Source organism: Rhamphochromis sp. 'chilingali', assembly GCF_963969265.1.
Source record: "Rhamphochromis sp. 'chilingali' genome assembly, chromosome: 12".
Lineage (NCBI taxonomy): Eukaryota > Metazoa > Chordata > Actinopteri > Cichliformes > Cichlidae > Rhamphochromis > Rhamphochromis sp. 'chilingali'.
This window is the reverse complement of record NC_137939.1, coordinates 3,557,766-3,584,821: the sequence shown is the minus strand read 5'-3', so window position 1 is coordinate 3,584,821 and position 27,056 is coordinate 3,557,766. Positions and strand designations below refer to the sequence as shown.

The following is a 27,056-nucleotide window of genomic DNA, read 5'->3' as shown; positions in this document are numbered from 1 at the left end:
AGATGGCAGAAGATTAATGAGCAAGTGTTTTGTTCAGATTGCTGTATTGACATTATTATAAGCTTGAACTTGTTTGGATTTTGGATAAAAAAAAATGCTTATTTAATGTAGTAACTGGAAAATTATCAAATTCTTTAATCATTTTAATGTCATACAAACCTGTTCAAATTAAGCTGGTAAGGTAAACTGATGTGTAAACATGCCATGAATGCAGGTTTAATGAGATGAGCCTGCGTCTGTCAGGCAGTATGACTGCTGATGCCTTATCCTAAATCTCTGTTGTTGTTCTGCCTTTACTTTGCTTGGGTTGGGCTTTAGCTCTGTATGTGGCCCACCATGATGGTAAGGCTCTAGTCTGGCCTCCCCTCCCCCCTGCATCCCTCCCACCCGCCTCTTTGCTCATGCTGCTTCTGTCAGTCAGCTGTGATAACCTGACGGCCACCAGGTACAGCTTAGCCCGGCGAGATGACCGTGCAGGCTAGCTTCCTTGTCCAGCAGAGGTCCACACATTAAAACTAATATACAGCAGCACATTACAAATGAGGTCACATCCTACATTCATCCGGGCCTTATTTAGTAGTCCCACGTCGCCATCTTATTTTAAGCCTGGAGTTGGCCAGCAGCCTGCTGCAGCTTTGCCAGACCAAAAAGTCAGCAATGAATTAAAAGACATTGATCTCCTCTGAGTGAGAAGAAGTTTCTTATCTTTTACAAAATGTGCAAGTGCAAGGCTTAAGCAATTATAATCTGTCACTTAGCATATATAACTGCAGAAGATGTTCTAATAATATACTGTGATGCACTATACGTATATCCTGCGCATTAGTACGAACTAGAATATTAGAAGTATTTTGACGTGCACCTCTGCTTCCTGTGTTCACTGTGACGCTCCCACGTGCAGCATGGCTTTATGAGTTGCCAGGGCAGCTGGTCTGCATGATGTGACTCCTCACTCATTGTTGACCAGAGCACGACGCACAAACGATTACTTTTCCAGTGTCTGACGGTGCGATACTGCTGAATATCCCTGTACGTCTAGCTGGTGTTATCTTTACTTGTTTTTTTTAATGTTTGTTTTTTACGTGCTTCCTAGTGGTCACCTGGCTTCTGTCTTGTAAAGGGATTCTTTACTTTCAGGTCCTGTCCTTGTGTGTCTGGTGCACTGCTTCCTCGGCTTTTTGACACCACAGATTGAGATGCTAATGACATTAATATATTAATAGTTCTATTAATACTCATTTATGTAACTGCGTAAATCTTGTGAAGTGCCTTTATTTAAGAAACAGCATTCTGAGGGACTAGCAGAAACTTTTTGTTTTTAATCAAAGTTGTCATGACCCCTTTGTTTTAAAGGCCCACAGATTGTGAGCTTGTGGCTCCAGTTTGCCTCCTTCCTGGTGCAGATGGTCCCAGCATGACCTTTCGCAACTTAAAAAACCCAAATACTCTGGACACCTCTGTGCTCCTGTTGCGTCACACTGTGTCCTTGACGTACTTTAAAGTGTTTTCTGTTTAAAATGAACAAATCTGTCACAGAGAGGACTGATTATATATTTATTTGTTATTTTGAAGACAGGCTTTAAAATATTTTTCTCTTTAATCACTTTCAAATAAGTTATTATTTGCCAACAGTGCCGCTTTGTGTAATTATATCTGTGCATTAAAACATTGTTTGTGTGTTTAATCATCCATCTGTGATGCGTATGTAATGAGCGATTCCTTTCTTTGCCTTTTCAGCACCAGTTCTTGTCTGAAGCTCTGCAGTGGAGAGCCCAAATGGACCCTGACCATGTTTTATACGTGCTGCTCAATGCTAAGGTAGGCTAAACATGAGCATACAGTAAACATAAGAAACGTGCGCATACGTGGCGTGCACCATTACCTTTCTTTTACCTCGGAAATGGTGCCACTCTGTAAATGGTGATCCATTTTGTTGTATGAGATCATCTGTACCAGCACTGTTTTTGCTCTAGGGGGTAGCAGTGTGCACAGCAACTTGTGCTCAGCTACACAAGAGAGCAGAGAAAATCACAGCTACCCTGATGGAGAGAGGAGGTCTCAACACAGGAGACAACGTGGTGCTGCTTTATCCCCCGGGTATGCACGCCGTTATTATACGTTTCAACTCTTCCTAGTTTTTCATATCAAATAATATGTAAAAGTGCTGTTGTTTAATGTAGTATTTTAACGGCGTCGTAGTTCAACCAGGTTCCCGTCTCCTCCTCCTGCAGGTATCGACCTGATAGCCGCCTTCTATGGCTGTCTCTACGCGGGGGTCATCCCTGTGACTGTGAGGCCGCCCCACCCACAGAATCTGGCTGCTACTCTCCCCACTGTCCGCATGATCATTGACGTGAGTGCACTTCACCACAGCTTTTTTTTTTTTTTTTTTACTCGAGTATTTCCACAGTATAATGGAGTAATGTATGTGGAATTATTTGAGTACATTGAGTAGTATTTAAACTGTTTTTGTACTTATTCTACGCTCATTTTTCATTTTCAGTTTAATTTTTTTTCACTTAATTTTGTAATGATTTATCCAAAACTAGTAGTTCACAATGAGAACACAGTTCTGTGAGTCTTCTCTAATGCAAATACATCATTTTTCTTTGTTTTTGTTTTTAAGTGATCCACAATCACAGCTAGGGTTCCTTATTCCCAATTTCCCTGAAAATCGAGCTGTTTGAATAGACAGACAAACAGCAACGGAGACAAAAGCACAGTTATGACATTGCACTGTCCATACTGGATCACTTTCATGTACTGAAATATGCATCGCTGACCTTAAAACAAATATGAAGCTTTTTTAGCCGCCACTTTAATAAACTATCACATCAACGGAAGTGCCCTTCACTAATGAAATGAATACTTCTGTTGGCCACTATAACTGATTTCCCTGAGGCAAAGCAAATGAAATTGGGCTTTACTTTGGAGATCAATGAAATATCAATAACTGAATGCTTCACATTAATCTGTGGCTCTAAACGACCGCGTCTGTGCTCTGTGTTGTGTGCCACAGGTGAGCAAAGCAGCCTGCATCCTCACCACACAGCCTCTCATGAGGATCCTCAGGTCCAGGGAGGCGGCTGCCAGCGTCAATGTCAAAACGTGGCCCACGATCATTGATACAGGTGACTGAATTAGGAAAGCCTTTAGAGTAACGTGCAGCAGCTGGGTGTCGCTGCGTTTGTGCACGTATTTAGATGCTAGCAGGTTTGGCTTGAAATAGACACTGTTTGTGCTTTGACTAACTTCAGACATGTACAGTACGTTTCAGTTATTTTAAGCTCTCATTTCTGAAGATAAGAGTGTTGCAGTGAGTTAAAAGTAAAAGTATGGATTTTTAATATGTGCATTGAAAGGATAAAATTACACGTGAAATGATATCACCTTCCCTTTCAACCAGACTATTATCAGACTGTAGCATTAAGAGCAAGATGTATTAGCAAGAAGTATTTGATTTATTTTGTCCAATAAAGACATAACATAAATTCACTTCGCTCGCATTACAGATGATCTTCCAAGAAAGCGGCCTCCACACATCTACAAACCTCCTACAGCTGAGATGCTAGCCTATCTGGACTTCAGTGTGTCCACCACAGGCATGCTGACTGGAGTCAAGGTAGATTACTCCCACAAATCCTGTACATACTCCAAAAATAATAATAACAAACAAACAGAAATGACTGTGATTTCATTTTTTTTTTTTTTTAATATGAATTTCTCTAGCCAGAAAATGTTTAATTTTCTGCTTCTGTGTCTTCTCTTGGATGTTTGACCTTCACCCAGCTGGTCTAGTTCAGTGTATTGACAACAGAATTATGACACAGAGATTAAATATTTTCATATTTACACAGACATGGCCAAAAATATTTGGTAGTTGCACAAATTGTCTATTTAACATACTTTGTTTGTTTTTATGATATAGTGAAGGACATTTGTGCAGTTAAAATGACATTCAAATTTTTTTATTGGTTAATAAATCAAATTTATGCCTACAGTCAGTATTTACAGTGTGCTGACATTTTGGGATGCTGACTGTCCGTCTCCTAAGCTGATTCACTCCTGCCTCATTGGTATTGAGGTTGTTTGTGGGCTTCTGCTTATTCACGCACTTTTTTAGGGCTGACCATAGATTCTTGATCGCATGAACATCTGGGGAATTTCCTGGCTGTGGCTCTGAAATGTTAATTTGATGATCTCAGAGCCACTAAGTTATCACTTTTGCCTTGAGACGTGGTGCTGGAGACATCCATCATGCTGGAAAATGCACAAAGCATTAAAGTGCTCCTTTGGTGGAGGAAGAAGTTATTCTTTGAGGAAGCTTTTAGTGTGGTCAGGCAGAAGCCCACAAACTGCAGTCAGCTTTGAGCATTGCTAAAGCGGGAATTGGCCCAGAAGCTGATGTCCAACTTGCCACAGAGAACAGCAGAACTTATTAGAAGAAGGACCTCTAAACACTGTTTGCATAAATCTGATTTATTTGCCAATAAAAGTTGTTGAAATTTCTTATGATTGTTTTTCACTGTATCGTAGAAATGAAAAGAAAAACTTGTGCGATTTGCCAAATCTTTAGTACGAGCCTGTTGATTTTATGAGGTTAAAAGACATGTAAGAAATGGTTAATTTAGATCAGATTTTATATACAACAGAGGAGTGGAGATATTGAAGGTATATGAGTTTAAATACCTGAGGGTAAACCATGCAAAGCAAGAAAGAGCGGTGAAGATGAGAGTGCAGGCAGGGTAGAGTGGGTGGAGATGACACTGAATAATTACGCACACCCCACTTTGCAGCTATTTATTTGTAAAAACTGTTTGGAATCATTTATGATTTTGGTTCCACTTCTCAGGTGTGCACCACTTTGTGTTGGTCTTTCACCTGGAATTCCAATAAAATTGATTCATGTTTGTGGCTGTAATGTGACAGAATGTGGAAAAGTTCAAGGGGGACGAATACTTTTGCAAGCCCCTGCATATGAGAGGGGAGGATGCTAGAGAATAGGGTGAGATGGAGAAAGATGTTCTGCTGTGGTGACCCCTAGAACGAGCAGCTGAAAGAAGAATACACATTTTTAACTCTAACATGCTACCTGTTCTAATGGTCATCAAACTACGTCTTTATTGATACATATTGAGGTATTAAAATCATACTAATGAGGTGAAGTTTAATGGAGTGAGTCTGGTGGATTTCTTAAAAGTTTCTCTGCTTCTTCAGATGTCTCACGCTGCGGTCAGCACTCTGTGCCGCTCCATTAAACTGCAGTGTGAGCTCTACTCCTCACGCCAAGTAGCCATCTGCCTGGACCCATACTGTGGCCTGGGCTTCGTCCTGTGGTGCCTCTCCAGGTAATTCCAACACAAACATAAAGACAGAATGCCATTATTCTTGTAACACACAGCTTTGCTGTTGCTGACAGTTTTCTCTCGTTTCCAGTGTTTACTCAGGTCACCAGTCCATCCTTATCCCTCCCCTGGAGCTGGAGAGCTCGCTGCCTGTGTGGCTGAGCACGCTCAGTCAGTACAAGATCAGAGACACCTTTTGCTCGTATTCTGTCATGGAGCTCTGCACCAAAGGCCTGGGCACCCAGACGGAGATGCTGAAGGTCACAAACACACTCACATAATCTCCCAGATGTGGTTCCTCCTCTCAGATTACCGTGCTGTCATTTCTGTTGTTACTCTGACAAACAACACAGTGATAAATTACTTTATGACAGAAAATATTACTGCTGTGAAGCAGAGTAATAAACACCTGTCTCAGGCTTAAAAAATGATTCACCTATTCATTCAGACAGATCACCTGCCAGCGAGCTAGCATGCTAATTAAGTAGATTGTATGTTTACAGCGTTATGGGCCTTACATGTATCATATCTGTTTTAAAATCACTATCTGTCTCTGTCTGTGCTCATCTTCATTTTATCCTTTATCTGTCCTCATTCGGTTTTCCTTCTGCTTTGGATGAAAATGTTCAGTAATGCAGAGTCCATGTTTGCGTCAAGCTACCGTCTACACCTGTTAAAAGTGAGTGACCTTTAGCCGCTCGTGTCTGCAGGCGCGCGGTCTGAACCTGTCGTGCGTGCGGAGCTGTGTGGTGATAGCAGAGGAGCGTCCTCGCCTCGCTCTCACGCAGTCCTTCTCCAAGCTCTTCAAAGACCTCGGCCTTTCACCTCGCGCCGTCAGCACCGCCTTTGGCTCGAGGGTCAACCTAGCCATCTGCCTTCAGGTTGGTTTCGCAAATATGCAGTCTTATGAGGACATTTTGACCCAAATCAGGCTTTTTTTTTTTTGGTTCTGCTCAACAAAAATAAAAAACCATGTCATCTGAGCTGCACAAGGAGATGTACTGAATGTTAATAACTTATGATAATAACTTATTCATGTTCTGTAAGCTAAAAACCTTTATTTTTAATGTATTACCCCCCCGTGTCACTAGGGCACTGCTGGACCAGACCCCTCCACTGTCTATGTTGACATGAAGTCCCTGCGTCACGACAGGTAAGGCTGAAGACTCTCATAAAGCAGCACAAAGGCAACCACATTAGTCACGTGGTGCAGCTGGTGGACAACAACAGAAAGACTGACAGGCTTGTCTTTTCTGTGTCCCTCAGGGTGAGGCTAGTGGAAAGAGGAGCGCCACAGAGTCTTCCACTCATGGAGTCGGGCACTGTAAGTATTGATCACTGACTGGTAAAACTCACTTATGTGATGCTCACTGTGGCCACAGAACCAGAGCACTAAAAGAGTTGGTTAAAGGAGTCTTAAAGTGAAATTCTCCTCTCATTTCCTTCTCGAAGATCCTACCAGGAGTGAGAGTCATCATAGTCAACCCAGAGACCAGAGGCCCACTGGGGGACTCTCATCTTGGTGAGGTGAGTGCGCAAACATGTGCCACAAACCGTCCGATTTCACTGGCACGGAGTAAAAGAGGGCGACAGTGAAAAGATTTATTTTATGTTGATTTTTAGTCAAATTTCTCTCTTCTTGTCAAAATTTAGCAGCCAAAGTAATTCAGAAAGTCTTTTTTTTTTTTTGTGCAGATTTGGGTGAACAGCCCACACAATGCCAGTGGCTACTACACCATTTATGGGGAGGAGAGCCTGCAGGCAGACCACTTCAACACCAGGCTCAGCTTTGGGGAGCCCCAAACTCTGTGGGCCAGGACCAGTTACTTGGGTTTCATCAAGAGAACAGAGCTGCTGGATGCAAGTGGAGGTGAGAGGACATTTGATATTTGGTGACATTGTAATAATGTAATAATGACTTGGAGAAGCAATTGGTGTTGAACCCTTTAAAATGTAAATGCTTGGTTGTACTGAAAGTTCTCATCACAAATGCATCACAACATTGGACCCTAATCTACAGGTTGCACAGTTGTAGCCAGATCTTTAAAACAAGACACTTTATATTGTTGGAACTGTAAATAATCAAATAGTTTTGTCCCCGCCACAGATCGCCATGATGCCTTGTTTGTGGTGGGATCCCTGGATGAAACGCTGGAGTTGAGGGGGCTGCGTTATCACCCCATCGACATCGAGACGTCCGTGTCCCGCGCCCACCGCAGCATCGCAGAGAGGTAAGGAGCAGCAGATGTGCACTTAACGTGGCGTTGTTGATCCTCGTAGCGAACAGTAGCAGAAACCTGAACTTTTCCCACTTCTCGCTTCGCAGTGCCGTGTTTACATGGACCAACCTGCTGGTGGTGGTGGCGGAGCTTAGCGGCTCGGAGCAGGAGGCCTTGGACCTGGTGCCACTCGTCACCAACGTGGTCCTGGAGGAGCACCACCTCATCGTCGGAGTGGTGGTCATCGTGGACCCGGGGGTGATCCCCATCAACTCCCGGGGAGAGAAGCAGAGGATGCATCTACGAGACTCCTTCCTGGCTGACCAACTGGACCCCATCTACGTGGCCTACAACATGTGAACACCCTTCACCAACTGATGCAGAAACCTGAGCCAGGCTCCGAGAACAGACAACGAGGGAGAAGGACTTTGGGGACGTGTACAGTAGCAGCCCCGAAGTTAAAACCTCAGACACACTCATTGGAAATGCCAAACGGCGTGGGAACGCGAGAAACGACTCAAGTACTGTAACGACAACATGCTTCCCTCTCAGAAACTGTTCTGTCTTTACTTCCACCTGCTCGATTGCTGCAGTCCAGGTTCACTGAGATTTCTACTGTGGGGCCTGACACTTTCTCTGCTCCTGAAAGGTAGATGCACGTGTCGACTGGGAGAAATCCCATCATCCTTTTTTTTTCTGCACCCACCTCTCCCTCGTCAATCAAACTCATGTTTTTAGGATATTTTAATTACTCCCAGAAAGAGAAGAATGGAATTCTCCCCTCATTTTTCTATCCTTTTGCTTTCCTCCTGAACCATGCATGCTCATGTGTCAGATTTTTCAGTTTTTTTTTAAACCCGTCTAATCTTGAAGGTGCACTGGAACTTCTCCCCTTGCACTTTACGTCCTCGCACCTCGATTTCCTGTCTCCTGCCTCCCCCACCCCTCATGCCTGCTGCTGTCAAAAAGAGCAAATCCACATCAGTATTAAAAGCGCCACAAGCAAGCACAGCCCACAGCGGGCAGTCCTGACACAATTGCCCACCAGGTGCACAGTGGCGTCCACTTTCCATCACACGCGATGTTTGCTGGCAGACTTAGTGTCGACAATGACGAAACAAAAAAATATCTTAAAAAAATGCTTGAATTACTTGTTGGTGTGGGAAAAGAAAGACTTCATGAACCCGAGTAGTAAAGATGAAACAGATTCTTCATCTTCGGTGTGAGTAGGAGTCGGTGGGGTAGATAGCTCGTATGATTGTGATAGTACTAATCTATTTTTAAAAAGCGCCAATTTCCAGAACAACTTTCGAAACTATAGTCTGTGTTTAGGTGTGCATGCCAGCTGGGAGTGCAGGTGACGTCTACATGCGGGCTCGAAACAAAACGAAAACAAGCTTCGCGAGCCAAGGATTCTCACAGCAGTTATTTCGCTGCCTATGCTGAATGTTCAGGCTTTGTCACAGTTTTTGTGCCTCTCATGTAAAAGCATTCACAGCCTCCCGGCGCTCAACAAGAGCTGCTCTTAAAGAGGAAATAAGTACCCGGTGTTAATGAGGGAGACCAAGAATGTTCTGAAGTTATTCCCAGACAACCTTCTGTTTCTCTTCTCCTTTTAACCCATGTTTGCAGTTAACTCTCTTTACTCTTTATCTGTCAGCTAAAATGTTGTAAAGAAATAAATACGTGTGACTATAAATGACAGCACTGTTTGTGTTGTACAAATGTAGCTATAGCCAGTATAGATGAGCGTTTGGTTCATCTAAAGGTTTTGTTTTTTAAGGAAATATCTTGAGAACGTTGGTGTCTCTGTGTGAATGTGTAGTTTTTCTCACCGGGTATTTATTTTCTTTACAAAAATCTCACAAAGTAACATCAACAAACTTTTGTGACTTCACCCATGAGAAGAACTAACCGGAAGTGATTTGAAATTTGTCCGATCACACCTTCAATGTGGTCTCCTTGTGCACCCCAGAACAGCTAATGCACCTCTCACTGGTGCGTTAGACTGAACACATTTCAGACTGGATTTAGTTTTGCTGAAGAGGAAAACACCTCAGGGATACAAATCTGGCACAGCAAGTGCAACAGGGAGGCTTTACAGTAGAATTTGGCCTGGATCCTGTGGACTCATGAGCTGAAAACTATTGTTTGTTCTTTGGGTTGTACATGACAACCAGCTTGCTCAGTCTGACAGTTTTGCAGGGACATTTTTGTAACCTTAGGAAAGTAGGAGAGATAGCAAAGGCCAATTTAATCCAGGCTCTTGCAGCTGAGCTCCAGCATCACCCGACATGCATGGGGAACTTCCAGGGAGAGATTCAAATTAGAAAGTTGAGGGAAGTTTTTAAGGTTTTCTTTTCGTGGGTGAAGTCGCCAAATTTCTTTATAAAGTCAAATGTTTAGCTCTAATGTGGCTTTAATGTGATGTTAATACATCGGAGGCTTAATCTGGAGTTTGGCACTCTAGGCTCTGAAAACCATAGCAGACCAAAAAACCGCTAAACAAAATTTAAGGTCCAACTTCTCTGTGTTCAAGGGCCGTTTTGTTCGGCTTCGCCTGGCTTGGTCTGAGGTTCTGAAGTGAGCTGCTAGCTTTCAGTCTGTGTGTAGTTTTCCACCTTATATCAAAGAACGTGTTTCATTTAGTGTCACAGCTAATTAGATAAATGTAGAAAATCTGAAGGCAAGTCGGTGCCTTTTACCATGGTGACATTTACGATAATGGACCATTGAATTTAAAAAAAAAAAAAAAAAAAGCAAAACAAAGAAATCAAGAATGAGGAGCTTTGCCTTATTAAACCTGTGGAACTTCTGTACTTTTATTGCTTATTTAAAGAACTGTTTCACCGAATCTAAGCGAGAAATCGGAAACCAGTTTGTAGCTCAAAACTCACACATACATTTTAAAAAAAAGAAGGTTTTTTTAAGAGGAAGGCTGGTGTTTTATGTTCGTGCTCATACCTTTCTGATTTTAACATAACCGTCATCACTCAGATCCATTAATTCTGAATGTGGGCAACACTTAAAAAAGAAAGAAAGAAAATGAACTGGGAACAATCCGCAACAAACCTGTGATTCAAAAGATTTTTTAAAAATTGCAGAACCCTCCTTTAAAAAGTGAAGTAATAAAGATGTCTGTATACTGTATTTTAGAGGTCAAATACTGTATTACTGGTGTTAATGTGTACATGAAAATGAATCTGTAGATAAAAAAAACCAAAACAAAAAAACTTGACTTGATCTTTCATACTTGACAGCATTTTCTGCATTGTTATTATTTTAAGGTTACCACATCGCAAGCAACAAAAAAGGTTTCAGTGGGCAGGAACAAACGTGCACTTTCCCAATATCATTTTATGTGTGTGTGTGAGTGTGTGTGCGTGCGTGTGTGTTCAGCAGTGATATTTGGCTTCTATGGTGCAACAAGTTTTGTCTTTTGTAAGAATTTTCCCAAAATGGTAAACCTGTTATTTTGTTTTTTTTATTTCTTCTGGTTTTTTTTAATGTCGCCTCCACTGTATTTTTACTCTTTCCATCCAAAATTGGAATTTTAATATATTTTCTAGGGATTTCATCAATATTTTCCTGATGCAATCTTTATCTGCAAGCAGCTGGTTTGATGTAGGAGCGGCTTTGTCGCGCGTCGATTAAACCACTTTTCAATCGGTGACCGACACCGACGGCGTGTGTGCGTGCCAGTGAAATTGGAGTCACGCGTCTTCTGAGGTTTCTGAGGCTGCTGTGTGATTATTGCTTTGTCGCTACTGTTTCACTCTGACAAGTTTTAATAAAGTTTTATAATTTCATGTTGGCCTTCAAGCCTTTTCAATAGACATTGGTGCTATTCAATAAGGGAAAGTTGACAGTTTTGTTCTCCAGTGTCATTACAAGAAGATGCCCTTTTGTGTGAAACCAAGTCATTCTTTTTCCATGCCAACATGTCTTCAGTCACTCCATACTTGCATCATCATCGGTTCGGGATCTGATGGACAATGCGCTCTGAATATATAGAGTTTTCATATTGTGTTGTGACGAATGGCGAACATTTCAAACCTCCAAAGTTATCCTAAGCACAAAATGTAAATGTACCTGCGAGGTAATGAAATTAGGATCTTTTACTCGTACACGCAAACGCAAAACCCCACAAACTCAAGGGCCCACAATGTATACCTCAGCAACTGTCTGTTCACTATGCATCGTCGAGCTGCAGCAAAGACATTCTCAACTGGTTAATGGTGCGATAACTTCTAACAACAACAACAACAACATGTCTTACTTGACAAAAACACTGTCACTCTGTCATTGGATGTGTTTCATGTCAAATAATAAAAAAATTGCTTTGTCAGACTTGTCTTGTACTTCTTCTTTTCTCATCTATCTGCAACCAGCTGCTGTTACAAGAAAGAAAATGGCATCTTCCCTCCAGCAGGTGTCAGTGTTTCTGCTCTGTGTGTTTGTGTTGGGGGTGTTAAGATGCCACACTTCAGTTTTGCTTAGCGTTTCTTACAAATATTCACATCTAATAAAATAAGATATTTCTTTACTTGAACCAACAGATAGTTAATAGTTGATTGATGATCAACTAATTGCAACAAAGGTCCCGTCAAACCACTTTATATTCTACGGTAAAGTCCCGACAATATATAAGGGAAATTCCAATAATCGCACGACTTCCTACTGGCAAACATTTGGCGACAGTGGGAAGGAAAAACTCCCTTTTAACAGGAAGAAACCTCTGGTTGGCTCAGGGAAGGGCAGATTTCTGCTACGCCCGTTTGGGAGTGAGGGGCAGGGGGAGCGATAAAACCACACTGTGGAAGAGAGCCAGAGATTGATAATAAGTCATGATTAAATGCAGAGTGGAGAACACAAAGAAAGCGAAAAAGAAACAATGCATCATGGGAAGACCCCAGCAGTCTAGGCCTGTTGCAGTGTAACAAAGTAGTATCAGAAAGGAAGAAGCTGTGTATTTAGTTACTTTTTTTTTTTATTCATTTATTTTTTTATATATATTAATGCAAGAATAATTCGATTTCTGAAACAGACTAATTTAGTTTTATTTGACACTGGAAATGTGTTTCTTAAAAGAAAAGCTTTCTTAAAAACACCATCTAGAAACTCTAGATCAGGCTAATCAGTTAAAATCAGGCTGTTAATACATTTATATAATCACCTACAGACATGCCATTAATCCAGGAATTAAACTTAAGCCTTTTAACATCTTAATACAATCTGTTGCTCTTAATAAAGTTTTTTTCTGGATGTTTTAAAGCTTTTATTAGGAAAAAAAGGGAAACTTCTGGTCTTCCTAATAAATAAAAGCTCTGACATCTTTTTTGTACCCACTCAGGAGTTTAAAAGCTCTTCTCTCTTCTGCTGAGTGCCTTAAAAACTCTATGAGATAATCTAAGCAAGCTAAGTTGTTGTGGAAATGTCGCCAATAAAGTGAATTCCAAGGAAGCAGCTGCCTTTCAGTCATATTACAGCTTTCGTATTTCTAATGGACTCGTCTCTCCAAAGGAAACAACTCCTTGCAGCAGAGAAATAAAAACCATCCATTATTAGCACGTCTTAACCCTCCTTCTATTACTGATAACAAAAGCAACGTGTTAGAAAATGTGAGCTCATTTTAAGACGAAGCATATGTCATCACATACATGTGTCTCTGTCTGTATTTACATGCTGTACAAAGAAAATTAATAAACACAGATATCATGTGAAACAATCAGAGCGTTTCTGGCTTGACAACAAGTTACACCATCACTCCAAAGTAAGCTGCTGAATAAGAAATGTGGCTCTCCTGTGCCTTTAAAAAAGCTCTGACAGCTCTAACAGGGTTTTTGTTATGAACTGTATATGAAAAAATAAGCGTGTGGCGTTCAGAGCTGTTTGCTTTAGTTTGGATGTTTATTGCTGCCAGTCTGGATGTTTCAGAGCAGCGTCAAAGCAGCAGCGAGCAGAGCTGCGATGACTCCCGTGCTCGCTCTGTGGACAGATGCTGCTACCGCTGTCTGACTCGCAGTCAGCCACTTTGAAAAAATGCTGACTCGTGCGTACACCCCAGGCTTGAGAGGAAGTCCACACTCGTCTCCGAAGCTCGTCACGCCAACCTGATAAAACCTATCCTGATTCTCGCTGTAGCACTGCAGCGGGCCCCCGCTGTCACCCTGAAGCAGACACAAACAGCGTGAAGTTTTCTTTCAACCAGCCCGTAGTGACTTAATAAAAAACAAAAACAAAACCCAAGGATCAGCACCTGACAGGAATCGGCTGCTCCGCTCTCCAGTCCTGCGCAGATCATCTTCTCAGTGATGATGCCGTTATACCAGGTGACCCGGTTACATGTTTGTCTGTCGATGAGCTCCACCTCAGCTTCCTGCAGTTTGTTTGTCAGCGGGCCTGCAGTTCACACACCAAAGATGCTTTGAAAAAACTTTATTAATATATGTGACGTAATGTGAGAGTGACATTTAAAAACAGAGGAAAATAATCATGCTTTCAGTATCTACATGATATAATATATTCAAAAACAGGTCACTAGCAGCCCATTGTGACTCAGTTGTAGATTAGACTGTGATAGCCACACTTGTGCGACCTGCCCTAGAAATGACAGTTTTCCACATCTGTTGCGCTGAGTGACCGCCCAACTCGAAGCTGATGTGCCACCTTATTTGCGAGGCCCTGTAATCTGGTCAACAAATGCCTTGCGCAGCATGAACACCTGATTTGACAACTCTGCACTTCTCAGGTTTCAGAGTGCATCCCAGTGATCTCCATATGGCGTTTCACTGATTCTTTCTTTCTATTCAGTGTGATCTTTTCTGTTTCCAGGAGTTGTTGTAGAGATATAAGAGCCTGACCTGATACCCGACTTTTCCTAGTTTTCTTGAGTGCTTTCTATGGCTCATCCATTGAAATGGATATACACAGCCGAGCTCTAACTGGGACTTGAAGTTGTGTTAAAGAGGTTCTAAAACTGTTCCTTTCATCACTCAGTGGTGTCCTTCATATCTCCTGTCAGATGTCACATCATGTGGATACCACAGTTTGCCTTCAGTGCAGCAAACAAGCCTTGGGAGTCGTTCTTATCTGACAGAATCTGCAATTCTTCTCCTTCTTTTTGTAGCATCAGGAACTCCAAGTGTTTCTTTCTTCTTTCTTTCTGCGTTTTGGTCTTTACTGTGAGGAAGGCTGGTTCTGACTTTCTAGAAGTTTCTGGATTTCTACACAATCCTCTGAAAACCAGCCGGCTGTATTTGGAGTAGCAGCCTTCAAGATCTCAAGATGTTCTTGAGAATCTTCAAGAGCCAGTTCAACTGCCCTGGCAAATCTTTTTGGTAATCAGCACATGCCAGCTTCACAACATCAAGTTTTCTAGTTTTCATCTTATGAGGTAGGCTTCAAGGCTAAGACAAGCTCAGCAACGTGCATTATCTCTGTTGATAAGAACTTATGTAAGGCAGCATTGCAAGCCACATAATAGTCAAGTAGATGTTGAGTTCACTTGCCAGTGGAGTTCATTTCACCTTTACTAAAATTTCTCATCGTTCTCTTTGTAAACTTTTCCTGCTCTCACATTAAACTTCCAGAGGATGAGAAGTTTGTCTGATGCACTGATGACTTCTAAAACCGGACATACAGATAATACAGCTGCAGCTGCAGACAGGAAAGTACTGCAGAGGGTCATCAACACAGCCCAGAAGATCACTGGCTGCTCTCTGCCCAGCCTGGAGGTCACTGCAAACTCTCGGTACCTCAGCAGAGCTGGCAATATCATCAAGGACCACTCTCACCCCAGCAACCAACTGTTTGAACTATTACCGTCAGGCCGACGGTACAGGTCACATAAAACCAGGACAAACAGATTCAGGGATAGCTTCTTTCCCAGAGCTATCACCGTAGTAAATAAGCACAAAAACAATTGAACCTATTCCATACCGTCACTGTCATTATATTATGCTGCTATTCATACTGTCATTATATTAATGCTGCTATCCTGTATATATTGTACATACTATTGTTTGAGTACTTACGATTGTTTTTTTTTTGTACTTTTTATATTTTACATTTATATTTATTATTGAAACTTGCACCAAGGGAGTGGAACTCCAATTTCGTTGTACTCTGTACAATGACAATAAAGGCTATTCTATTCTACAGCTGCAAATACTTCAGAACCCCTTCACTTTTTGCATGCTTTGGTTGACATCAATAAACTCAGCTATTTCAATCATTTTCTTAACCTTTCATCTGACTTGTGTTGCCAGGAGCTGCCAGAACCCACATTCAGATGTGTTAATAAAAGATAAAAAGATCAGTAGTAAATCTGTTTCTCTACCTGATAAATGTGTAAAATTGAAGAAAAAGTTCTGCTATCTCACTCTCCTATTTCCTATTTACAAAAACAACAAACAGGTTTTATTAATTTTCCAAAATGTTCTTTTGTTGAACTAAAATTTCTATGGTAGAAAATGGAAAACAAACTTTTTTGTCATTTACTTGTTTATCTATTACTTAGCTCCTTTGATATAGTATAAATGGGTGTGGCTGTTGGTCTTTGTCAGCATGTAAAGTTGTAAAACTTATAAAAATAAGTTTAAAAGTCCAAAATTTTTAAATTCACTTTTTCCAAAAATGTAAAATGGGCCATATTGGCTCCAATTTTGCCCCCCAGACCTTATGTTTGACATCCCTGCCCTAAACTAAATACTAATTTTTCTTATTTTAAAATAGTAACTCTGGCCTTTCCCACCTTTGTAATAGGTGCTTCCCCATCCACTGACGAAGCAGTGGCTGAGGTTGAGCATGGCCTCGTGGATCACATCACCAGGAAGGCAAATAGGCTGGATGTAGTTGGTAAACTTAAAGGGCGAGCTGAGCAGCAACAGCGTCACATCGTTATCGGATGTGAAAATGTTGTAACCATCGTGCATTTTCACTCCCCTGATGGAGCGGACCTGGGCGTAATTTCCTGGAGAAGATAGCGTATTTAGTCCTGCCACCACACGAAAATAGCTCAGGCCGATCCGTCTGGACACAAAAGAAAAGAGTGTAAAAAAAACCAAACATATACATATACGTCAGCGTTTACCTTCACGCCAATAACGTTGCGGTAAGGACCCCCCCCCCTGTGCAAAGTGCCCTAACTGTTACTTTTAAGGGACTCACAGGTGGTGGTAGAAGCAGTGTGTGGCAGTGAGCACCCAGACGGTGCTGAGGAGAGTGCCACCACAGTGGTGTCTGTATTGGATCTGGATGCTGACCTGCCATGGCCACGCCCCCTCGGGAGCCTCCCGGCCACCCACGATCCGAGAAGCACCTGGAGGACCAAAAAGAGGCCGTTCCCCACAACCTAATAAAGATTAAAAAAAAGGTTTTAAGTTGACTTGTACGTAAACTTTAAATGTGTTTCTCATTTTAATGTGAAAAACACATTAAAGCTCCTTTCTAGTGTTACTCACCACTCAAACATACAGGTCATATTGGTCGTAGTCTCACAATAATATTGTAGTTTGTAGGTAGACGCTTTAACATATTAGGATACTATTACCATATAATGATAATAGCATTAACCTTAATTACTTGGACATTACTTGGATACTAGTAATATCGCCTTAACTGGATTATTGAGAGGGATCCAACATTAACTTTCTGGGGTAATAACCTGCTATTTTTATACTGTTACCTGCTTGTTTCTTCCTGTTCACCCCCCTATTACCACATTCTTGCCGAGCTGTACTAAAAAGTGCTACCGAATATTTTTCAAATCGCAACAGACATCCAAAATAGCCAATGATTATATAGGTTTTGGTGACAGCAGTGGTGATAGAAACCAAACGAATATATATAAAATATAAAAATTTGAATAAAGTAGTATTAGTTGTTTTGTCTGCTTTTGTGATAACACATAATAGTGGGTGAATGGTTTAATTTTTCTTAAAGTGCAAAACTGCGGGTGATGTGCTAATTAATCTTTCTGTTAGTAAAGAAACAAAGAAAGTACATTTTCAGCGAGGAAGTGAACTGAGTGTATCACTGAGACTTCATCATATCATAACACAAATAAAATGTTTATCAGGTAAAGTGCTGAGTCACAGTCAGCACATGGACCCAGTAAAGTTAGCTGCTCAATATTAGCCAAAAAGCTGAACTGAGACACCTGTTTAAAACAAAACAAAACAAAACTTATATTAGTTCATTAGAAAATTAGAAAAATTCACCTAAATAACACTCGGGTCCAAGAAAGAGGGGCTTTGCTAAAAAACAACAACAAAAAACCGCCAAACCCCCCCGCAAAACAGGATCTGAAGTTACTGATAATCAAAAACTGGCTGAATACTTTACTAAAAAGTGGAGGAAAAGAAGAAATAACACTAAAACTTCTGCAGGTACTCACTCTTCTGTGGCGAAGTGGATAATGCGGTCAAATAGCAGACGTTCAGACACAGGAGAAAACCTTTTAACTCCATTTAGTTTCAACTCTTTTCCTTCATAAATGTAAATATAAATATATATGTGTGTATTTTTGATCGCAAACAGAAACTGTTCCGACCACCGATGACGTCAGGTGCACGTTCAGCTCTTTTGATCTGCGTAAAAAAAGTTTTAACGGAAAAGCAGCTACTCTACAGAAACGTGAAAGCTCTTGATATATTTTGAGGCTCCGTTTGCATTGATTCACACGCGAGCTCGCGCATTACGTAACAGCAAAAAGACAGAGGGCAGGTTACCGGATTAAGAGCTGCCTATTTGCATTTAAATTTGTGCTATTAAAGGGCGAAGTGCTGGAGGAGGCCTGTAAGTGAAAACAGTCATTTGGAGATGAGGTGCTCGGCTTAAATAATATATTTGCAAGTATGTGACGATAAGTGAACAAATGTTTATAACACTGAACATGTGAGAAAGAGAAACAATTAAGGCGTTAGTTGTGTGTTCGCGCGCGCGTGTGCGTAACTGTCTTTTCATTCACTCATCAGCTTTAATGTCTTTCAAGAAACTATTATTTTCTTCCCATATCTCAGACATGTAGTGGCCTCCCCTATTTGAATGCCTACACATGATAAATTCCTGCATTACACACACATTACACACACACACACTGCACACACACAGTGCTCACACAGTGAGCCAATGCGTTTTGTCAGAAAAACCTTGAGCGTGTTTTCTGCGCACAGTCTCTCACCATGGATCATCCCTGATCCTGTGCTGTGAGGCGCTCACTGGGGGGGTTTGGAGTCTGCGGGCCTAAATGACCTTTACGATTTTACGAAACGCGCTCTCCGACACTCCCTCACATTCTGCTGAGAGTCATCAATTATGCAGGAAAACCGCTCGCGCTGAGGGGGAAGGTAGCAGCAACAATATGGCGACAACCGCAGTTTCTCCCCAAGCTTTTTCACATCTGCAGTCCTGCAACGGCTCTCTGGATTCATTGTAACGCTTACGAAGTGAGTATCCTTCGCTTGTAACCGTTGGGGAAAGCCTGGCGCGCGTCGGTAGGTGAGGGCAGATTTTCTCTCCGTCGGTAGGCTATCCCTGCGTAGCCTAAATGTCGCAGAGCTGCACACTGCCCCGCATCTTTTTTGGGGGGAGCGAGCGCGACGAAACAGGGTGTCTGCGCTCGATGGGCATCTACCGGCTGAACCAGTGCGAAGAGGGAGGGAAATATATTTAACAGCCAGTTGTTGTCGGAATTTATCAGATTAACCATTTCACCGAGGATCGGAGGTACTGATTAGAAAACAGGGGAGGGAGGAGAAAATGTCTCATAGGTTAGGCTTCAGGCAGGGCGCCGTCTGACTTCTTCGAAGCCCAGAAAACTTTGTAGGTTTTTATTTTTAATTTGGGCTTTTTTCTTTATATCCTCCGGACTAAAGGATGATGCACTTGAAACCCCACAAGGCTTCAAGAAGGGGCTGATGCTATGTAAGTAGCCCGATCTTCTTTCCATCACCAACAGACGGGAAATTTGCATTCCTCCAGGTGATTTTGGCGTGACATGAGCATTGCTGTTTTCTAATCGTCGTGTTTAACGCCGTGGTGCAGACTGTGTGTTACTTTTAGCTTCGCAGCCTGGGTTATTTGTGCACAGATAGAGCCTTATTGATTTGGCAGTCGACATGGCTTCACGGGTGTGGTGCAGATCCTTGAAGACAACGCGCAAAAGCGCACAGAACATCCCGGAGAGGACAAAAAACCCCAAGAAAAACAAAACCGTGTTTGCTGTTTCACAGGGAGGACAAAATGTACCTGATTGTTATTTTTACATCGACATCACACTCGTGACTTTGATCCACGGTTGTGCTTACCTCAGCGTGACAATTTTTAACATGTAAACCTCCCACTGCAGCAATACAGCTTTGGCCAATTTGGTTGTAGCGGGCCACTTCACTGCGCAGTATAACCCACAGCTTCTCTGTGAAGCTCAGCACAGGAATAGATTGGAAACGCAGTGGCTCTCTGATTCAAACCTTTAGGAAACAAGTTGATTTGACCGAGAAGATGCCAGAATGTTCTCCGTTTCTGTGTGACACTGATCGCACTGCTAGGCTTAGATGTAAGCAGCAGCCGATGGGACAGATAACGAGACGAGTGTTGCCACCACGACTTAATAATCGAGGAGATTTGAAGGATAAACTACAGGCCTGAAGGTGTCGGGGAAGAAAAAGAAAAAAGAAAAGAACGGAGGGTTGTGTGCACCCCCCCGCACCTTTTTTGTAGGCACTCACGTGCGCGCGCACGTGTATGAATATGAGCTCGTGCAGTGCTGAAGCGGACAGCGCCAGCCTCGCAGCAGAAGGCTCCGAGGTTCTGGTGTCCATTTTAAAACAGACCTCTCGCCTCACCTGCTTCACGTCTCCTGTGCTTTTTCCACCGAGTGTCGGGACACGCAGAGTGGAGTCTTTCCCGTGTGATGCCAGCTTTAACGCGTCGAACATTTCAATTAGACGCTGTTATGTAAGAGGGAGGCAGGGAAGTGACGGGGCCCGCTGACTCAAATATGGCCGCCTGTCCTGTTCAGGCTGCAGACACCTTGCTCCTGTTGAAATGAAAGGATTTTGCGCTGCAGCAGCAGGTGGAACACAGGGCGAAGAGAGGGGAGGGCGATGTTTTAGAAATCCTCCAAAAATTCTAATGATTTCGTTAATTTTTCAAGTCTGGCTTAACTGAACTCTAATTTCAGCTCCTTCCTCTTTGCTTCAGCACTGCCCGGTGTTCCTGCAGCTTGAACATTTGTCATGTTACCCTCTTTGCGTTTTGGAGAAAGCCTTTACTGTAAGGCCTTTTATTCTCAGCCTTTTTGTTTAACAGAGTCATGAGGGGTGAGACTTTTAAACCTGTGGTTTGATTTTTTGTGCAGGTGGAACTTGGTCTTCATTCAATTAATTATAAAATACATCTTCTTTAATATTTACATATTTGTTTGTTAACCTGTGCAACATCTGATTTACCATGGCAACGCAAATATATGTAACCAATAAAACAACACAACGTGAGTTGAAATGGCAAAACCGACCATATTCATCAACTGAAGCATATACCACTGGTTTGGAGTTCTTTCTTGGTAAAACAGGTCCTCAAAGGTTGGAAATGACTGAATATGCATGTTTTTATATAAACCTACACATTTGCCTGTGTAGGTTCACAGTCATCCAGGTCATGGTTGACTAGAAAGCTTGAAATAAGAATGCAACTGGGCTTCTTTAGGCTTGTGAAAACCTCTCATCCAAAAGGCTTCCTCAGTATATTATCTGATATTTCCCCCATCTTATGAGAATAACCATTATGCGTTGCTCTTTAACACTCTTATCTAAAATATTCTCTTTATTTAAGTCAACCACACACTCTGCTGCTTCAGAGGATCATTTAACAAATGTCTGTTAATGGTTCTCTTCAGCTCACTTCCTTAATGGAGATAAACTAGATGGAGGAGATCTGTTAGCCTGCAAATGCTTATACACACACACACACACACACACACACACACACACACACACACACACACACACACACACACACACACACACACACACACACACACACACACACATATATATATTTAACATTACAAGATCTCAACATTTTCTTGTTCTTTTGGTGCATAAAATAACATTTTGCAGCTGTATTGTCTCCTTTTTCTGTAATCTTTCTAAATGGGCACCCAGCTAACTGTTAATTTCAGGCCACCATTTTTGTAGTACGTCATTTCATGTTATATTCCCCCCTCCTGCTTCCCGCAGAGCTGCTACCGTGGATGGTACAAACCTAAAGACTAAGTAGCTGCAGGATGAAAACATGGCCGCACCCCTTCTTGCACCGCCAGGACCTGACAGCTTCAGGAAGTTTACTCCAGAATCTTTGGTGGTCCTTGAGCAGCGCATCCAAGAGGAGAAGAACAAAAAGCCACCCAAGCAGGACAGCAGCTACCGTGACGACGATGACGAGAACAAGCCCAAACCCAACAGTGACCTGGAGGCTGGGAAGAGCCTGCCCTACATCTATGGGGACATCCCTAAGGGAATGGCGGCGGTACCACTGGAGGATCTGGACCCATTCTACGTGAATTCTCAAAAAGTGAGTATTCACACACACACACACACACACACACACACACACACACACACACACACACACACACACACACACACACACACACACACACACACACAACAATGATTTTAGTCAAATTGAGCGCTGGCTTTATTCTAAAACAAAGTATCTGACATTGCTGCAAATATTGGTGCAGTGCAATGTTTCTGATGTTTGTCCCTCGCTCTCAGGCTTCCAAAATGCTCAAAATATTCCTCCCAAAAACCTTTAATATTGCATTTGGCAAGTGAAAATGTGACCCTGTAACATCATTGTTACCTTTCCATCCTTGTGCTTGGCCTGATTTGTGTTTGCACTCTTTTTTTTTCATAAAAAACTTTTCTTTTGATCTTTTTCAGTGTTGTTTTTCATATTGAGAGATTTGATTGTGATCAGTTGAGCTCAGTTTAAAACTAAAATCCAAGGCTTGCGTGGCATCTGGAAGAAATAGTTGTAGCATCTGACTGTAGTGGTTGTAGTAAATTTTAACCTGAGACATTGTGATTGTGTTGTTATCCTTCTGACGTTGTGTTACATCAGATAAACTCAGACATTCATAATTTTAGTACATAATTGGTTTGGACAGCATTCAGTAGATAAGAAACTTCATTATGTTGAAGTGAGTTACAAGTTATGACCGGAAATGACGCAGACAGCAGAGTCACTGTGGGGTTTTTTAGGGGTTTTTTTGACACTTGACTTTCAGGGGTGCTATGTTTACAGTTATTTTTAATTTTATAATTAGGCTGCGGGAGGTAATTACGTTTTCCTCCTCGAAGACCTTTGGGGAGTGTTGGAGCTGAGCTCTCGAGCTGTTGAGTGGGCCGTTGCTGTATCTCCAATGTGCTCACAGGGCTTTGGGGAAAAGGTCAGAAGCAGTTACTGTTGAAAGACCGTTGTTCCACATGACAGACTTTCCTAATTGTTGAAAAATTCATCTGTGGCAGGAGAGAGAAGCAGCAGCAGGCTGAGAGGACTCTGGTCGTCTTAAAGGAGACACGTGTCTCTCTGGGGTTTCTGTCATGTCTGACGTCTGGTCGTCCTCAGTGTGAGGACAAACAGGTGACCTTGACAGTCTTTTAATGTGCACCTGTTAGCCTAAACTGTTGGAGACTGCATTTGTTTCACTCAACTGTTTTTGTTGTGCAAAAGCCTCCGAACTTAAAGAACAGAAGACACGGCTTGCAGATATTGAAAAAGGGAGAATTAGAGGCTCAAAATTGAAAACTATAAAGAAACTGTATTGTGGAAAGCTGTAGAGCTAAAGATGCTTCTAAGAGTTCTACATTTTTACTCGTAGGAGTGCGAGAATAATTTATCATAAAATGGCTGTTCTCTCCTTTCCTTAAGCATCAGTGCAAATGCAAGGTGTACTGTGGTGAGTTCAATGCTCGTGTGTTCATAATAGGACTGAGCAGTGAAGGCTAAAACCTTCTACCATGGTAGCGTTGTTTGTTGTCTATTTATAGTCAAAAAAAAAGTTATATAACAAAATTTGCATTTTCGTTCAAGACAGTCTCCTTCGATCATATATTCATTTCAAAACTGCTGCACGTTTTGACAACAGCGTTGTGTAAACCTCGGTCCACACAGAGTATCTCAAAATATAGCAAACCCTCCCTGACAAAACAGGAGGGTAATGGCGTGTTTAGTCATCGTCGTTACCTGAACAGATTTGTTTAGATATTGTGCGTGTGTGCGTTTGGCTGCACAGCATCAGCATCAGCGTTCCTCTCCGTCTGTCTCCGTGTTATACCTCTCTGTCTTTACACCGTGCACACTGACTGTTATGTAACGCACCAGTCCGGCGCACAAGGAGACACGATTCAGATGACACGTGGCAAACATGTCCAGGGATCCACGGCACTGTTGATTGTTCACTTGCTTACATGCAGCTCACCTGTCTATTTCCCCCCACGTGTTCCATATTAATGACACACATGCGCGTGAGCCGTGCAGCCTCGCTTCTGCTCTTGCTTCTTGTCTTTGCTTCTTGGCTTCAGGCAAATCTAATTACGGCCCCTAATCTAGTGTCATTCTGATACCAAAGGGAGCCGATGCTGCAGTGACACCAGATCAGGTGGTGACCTTGATGGGAGAACGTTTGCCCTGTGTGTCTTTGTCATTTGAGAGGTGGCAGGTTGCATCTGGATAGCTCCCTTGCAGGAAGGAGGTGCAGAAAGATGAGGGGGAATATATGTAAAGGAAGGTTGCTCCTCATCTTTCAGATAAATCTAGATTCGTGGCTCTTTTAGGCCATCTTATAGCTGAGACAGAAGGCCGGGAGGCTAGCTAGGTGATGACGCAGCAACGGCCCTCCCCGCCTGGTTGGTGGCCCGAGCAGGGCTGTGCCACGCTGAGCTGAGCTAGGCCGGGTCGTGGTTGCCATCACTGTTCAAGGCCGGCGAAAGATTTCAAGGAGAGGACATAGAAGGAAGGGAGGGAGGGAGAGATGAAGAGAGGACAGAGATGAAACAGACAACATGTGCAAGGATGCATGAGCACATTTGCTGTCCTTCATGCTGCAGCCAAGATAACCAAAACATGTTTTGCTGAGGACAAAGATCTGCCACAGACACAGCAGAGCGTCTCAAAAATAAGATGACTGAAGTCACCCCGTCACAAGTTCTTGCCCCATCATATCAGTGGATGTATATCGGAGAAAACGCAGCATTTTGTCTTGTGTGGACTGGTTAAAGATGTTTACAGTAATATTACCTTACAGTAATGGTTTAATTTTCATCTATTTTAATAACATTGTCAGGAATATTTCAGCATGCCTCTAGAGACAATGCAAAAATATATTTTTTTGCACACCAAATGGCATAAACAGGGCGAAAGCACGGCAAGGAATGCATGGGCATCTCATAGGAAGGCCTTATAGCATTCATATATTAATGTCTCTGTGACTGTGGGGCTTTCGGGCTAAAGGCGCCATAAACGCAGCCCATTTATCGCTTGCCACAAGGGTCAAAAAAGGGGGTCGCCGAATGGCTGTTGAGGCCCTCACGGATGCAGATGCTGCAGCCCTGCCTGCTGGATCGAGCTTCTGTGTCGAAGCCGCTCTTGGTTTCTCTCTCCCACCCATCCCCCCCTCCTGTCCTCCTCTTCGTCTTCCGCCCAGCTTCCCCGTTCTGGCTCCTCGTGCCCTGCTTCTCCTCAGCCTGCTGTTGCCACAGTTGCTCCCTGCCTGCCTGCTTCATTCGCTCTCCACCCCCCGCCTTCTCTGCCTCTCCTCCTCGTTCAGCTCTAGATTATGAAATTTTCAGTAGCTTTGCAGCAGCACTTTTGTCATGTGTTACCCAAAAAAAAGCGCTTCATGGATAGCTGTGGAGGACATGTGTGTCAGGGTGACAGTGGTGGTTATTGATTGTGCTGTGGTGCTGCTGCTGCTGCTGCATGTGATGTGTGTAATTATGCATTTGTTTGTGAGTCATGGATGTGTACCCTGCATATGTGCACGATGGCTGTGTTTAAGAGAAATGTCATGATGGGACATTTCCAAGCGTGTGATTGTCTTGACTGGTAGATGACAGTGTTAATGATGAGGGAGATGCACTGACCTATAATTATAATAAGAGAGGAAGGTTGGAGGAAGGAAGTGGGTCCAGTCATTTGAAACTGTGCTGACGTCTCCCTTCATTTAGGTAATATTGACATCAGGGGTGATCCGTCTTATTTGTAAGTGGACACATTCGTCATTTTGTTTTTTTCAGACGTTTATGTCATAGTAAGAACTCGGGCACACACCTTATTTCTGTCCAAAACGCACAAAATACACGCGGTCATGTGACGCCACCGCCGTGAGGCGCCTTGCTTCCCACCTCCCCACCCATCCGCCCCGCTTCTCCTCTTTCCTCCTCCTCTCCCTCCCTCCTGACTCCGCTGTCGGTGTCTCTTCAGAGGCTTAGCGTGGAGTGAGAGATGCCTTGTTAAAAGCACAAGGGCCCCGTATCACTTGTGCAAATGCACAGTTCCATGAATGTTTCATGCAAATCGCCATGTTTTATTTAAACAATTATGAGGTTATCCACAGAAAGTGGCTCGCAAGCTCCTCTCGGTTTTGCCCGTTTCCTTCCCCTTAAAGACGCCACAGTGGGCGGTGCAGCACTGAGATTCTGGGACAACACACAGTCATCCTGCCAGCAGTTCTCACTTTATTTGCATTTGTTTAAAAGCAGCATTTTACTTAAATGACCAAATGCACGTTGTTTATTTATTGTCCGCATACTGGCCGTGTATGCCTTGCAGAAAATGTTTTCACAATGTTTCAAATAGGATGACATATACATTTTTAAATATTCCTTGCTATTGTTCTTTGTCTATTTATAATCTTTCTGATTGTTAACTGTCTCCCTCTCTCTCTCTCTCTCTGTTTCTTCTCTCCACAGACATTTATAGTGCTAAATAGAGGGAAGACAATCTTCCGTTTTAGTGCCACACCTGCCTTGTACTTAATAAGTCCTTTTAATCCGGTTAGGCGATTAGCTATTAAAATTTTGATACATTCATATCCTTTGAAATGGTTTCTAAACTGCTGGGACTGAAAAGGTTTCCTGTTTATGTGTATTATTCATGATGTGTTCTGTCTCTCTGCTCGCGCTGCTATCGACGTTTCCTGTGAGTGGAGGTACAGGAGAGAGTCGGTTTGTTACAGTCAAGAAAGAGCACAGAGGACGCCATGCAGTAGCCATTTTATCACTGAAGGGAAAGGCTAGCACAAATGATGAGTCATCCTTAACAGTCAGCCAAGCTAGACCTCTCGATAAGCACATTATCGGTGCATTATCTACGAATCCAGAAGGAACAGTTGGAGGATGCACCCTCGATTTGAAGCACTGTTAAAGACATAAAAGGAAACTTGTTTTAGGACCTCAGCTGATCAGAGCTGCATGTTAAT

At 42.6% G+C, this 27,056-nt stretch overlaps 3 protein-coding genes across 10 annotated transcripts in view; 2 read left to right on the top strand and 1 right to left on the bottom strand.

The window, feature by feature from the left end:
* The window catches only part of dip2ba (disco-interacting protein 2 homolog Ba), a 46,060-nt gene extending 34,687 nt beyond the window's left edge, over positions 1–11,373 (top strand). For both annotated transcript variants that reach the window (XM_080899769.1, XM_080899770.1), the window contains exons 25-38: positions 1,738–1,818; positions 1,974–2,097; positions 2,232–2,353; positions 3,020–3,131; positions 3,513–3,622; positions 5,218–5,348; positions 5,437–5,605; positions 6,056–6,226; positions 6,437–6,498; positions 6,612–6,669; positions 6,798–6,872; positions 7,041–7,215; positions 7,453–7,576; positions 7,672–11,373. In XM_080899769.1, coding sequence (XP_080755895.1) covers positions 1,738–1,818; positions 1,974–2,097; positions 2,232–2,353; positions 3,020–3,131; positions 3,513–3,622; positions 5,218–5,348; positions 5,437–5,605; positions 6,056–6,226; positions 6,437–6,498; positions 6,612–6,669; positions 6,798–6,872; positions 7,041–7,215; positions 7,453–7,576; positions 7,672–7,924 — 1,767 coding nt within the window. In that variant the 3' untranslated portion in view covers positions 7,925–11,373. The remainder of the gene's footprint in view (positions 1–1,737; positions 1,819–1,973; positions 2,098–2,231; positions 2,354–3,019; positions 3,132–3,512; positions 3,623–5,217; positions 5,349–5,436; positions 5,606–6,055; positions 6,227–6,436; positions 6,499–6,611; positions 6,670–6,797; positions 6,873–7,040; positions 7,216–7,452; positions 7,577–7,671) is intronic.
* A 2,124-nt stretch (positions 11,374–13,497) lies between these two features.
* Positions 13,498–17,048, bottom strand: LOC308406590 (transmembrane protease serine 12; the record flags this gene model as incomplete). Its single annotated transcript, XM_080897670.1, has 5 exons — positions 13,498–13,734; positions 13,824–13,966; positions 16,320–16,597; positions 16,736–16,919; positions 17,042–17,048. 5 exons carry the CDS (start codon positions 17,046–17,048, stop codon positions 13,498–13,500), a joined length of 849 nt encoding a protein of 282 aa, XP_080753796.1.
* Positions 17,049–18,800: 1,752 nt separating this feature from the next.
* Positions 18,801–27,056, top strand: part of scn8aa (sodium channel, voltage gated, type VIII, alpha subunit a) — a 48,738-nt gene continuing 40,482 nt past the window's right edge. For 6 of the 7 annotated variants that reach the window (XM_080898093.1, XM_080898090.1, XM_080898092.1 and 3 more), the window contains exons 1-3: positions 18,801–19,014; positions 21,808–22,141; positions 26,548–26,666. In XM_080898093.1, the coding sequence (XP_080754219.1) occupies positions 21,863–22,141; positions 26,548–26,666 (398 nt within the window). In that variant the 5' untranslated portion in view covers positions 18,801–19,014; positions 21,808–21,862. Of the gene's footprint in view, positions 19,015–19,056; positions 19,493–21,807; positions 22,142–26,547; positions 26,667–27,056 lie in introns of those variants that run through there. The other variant, XM_080898088.1, reaches the window with a different exon arrangement.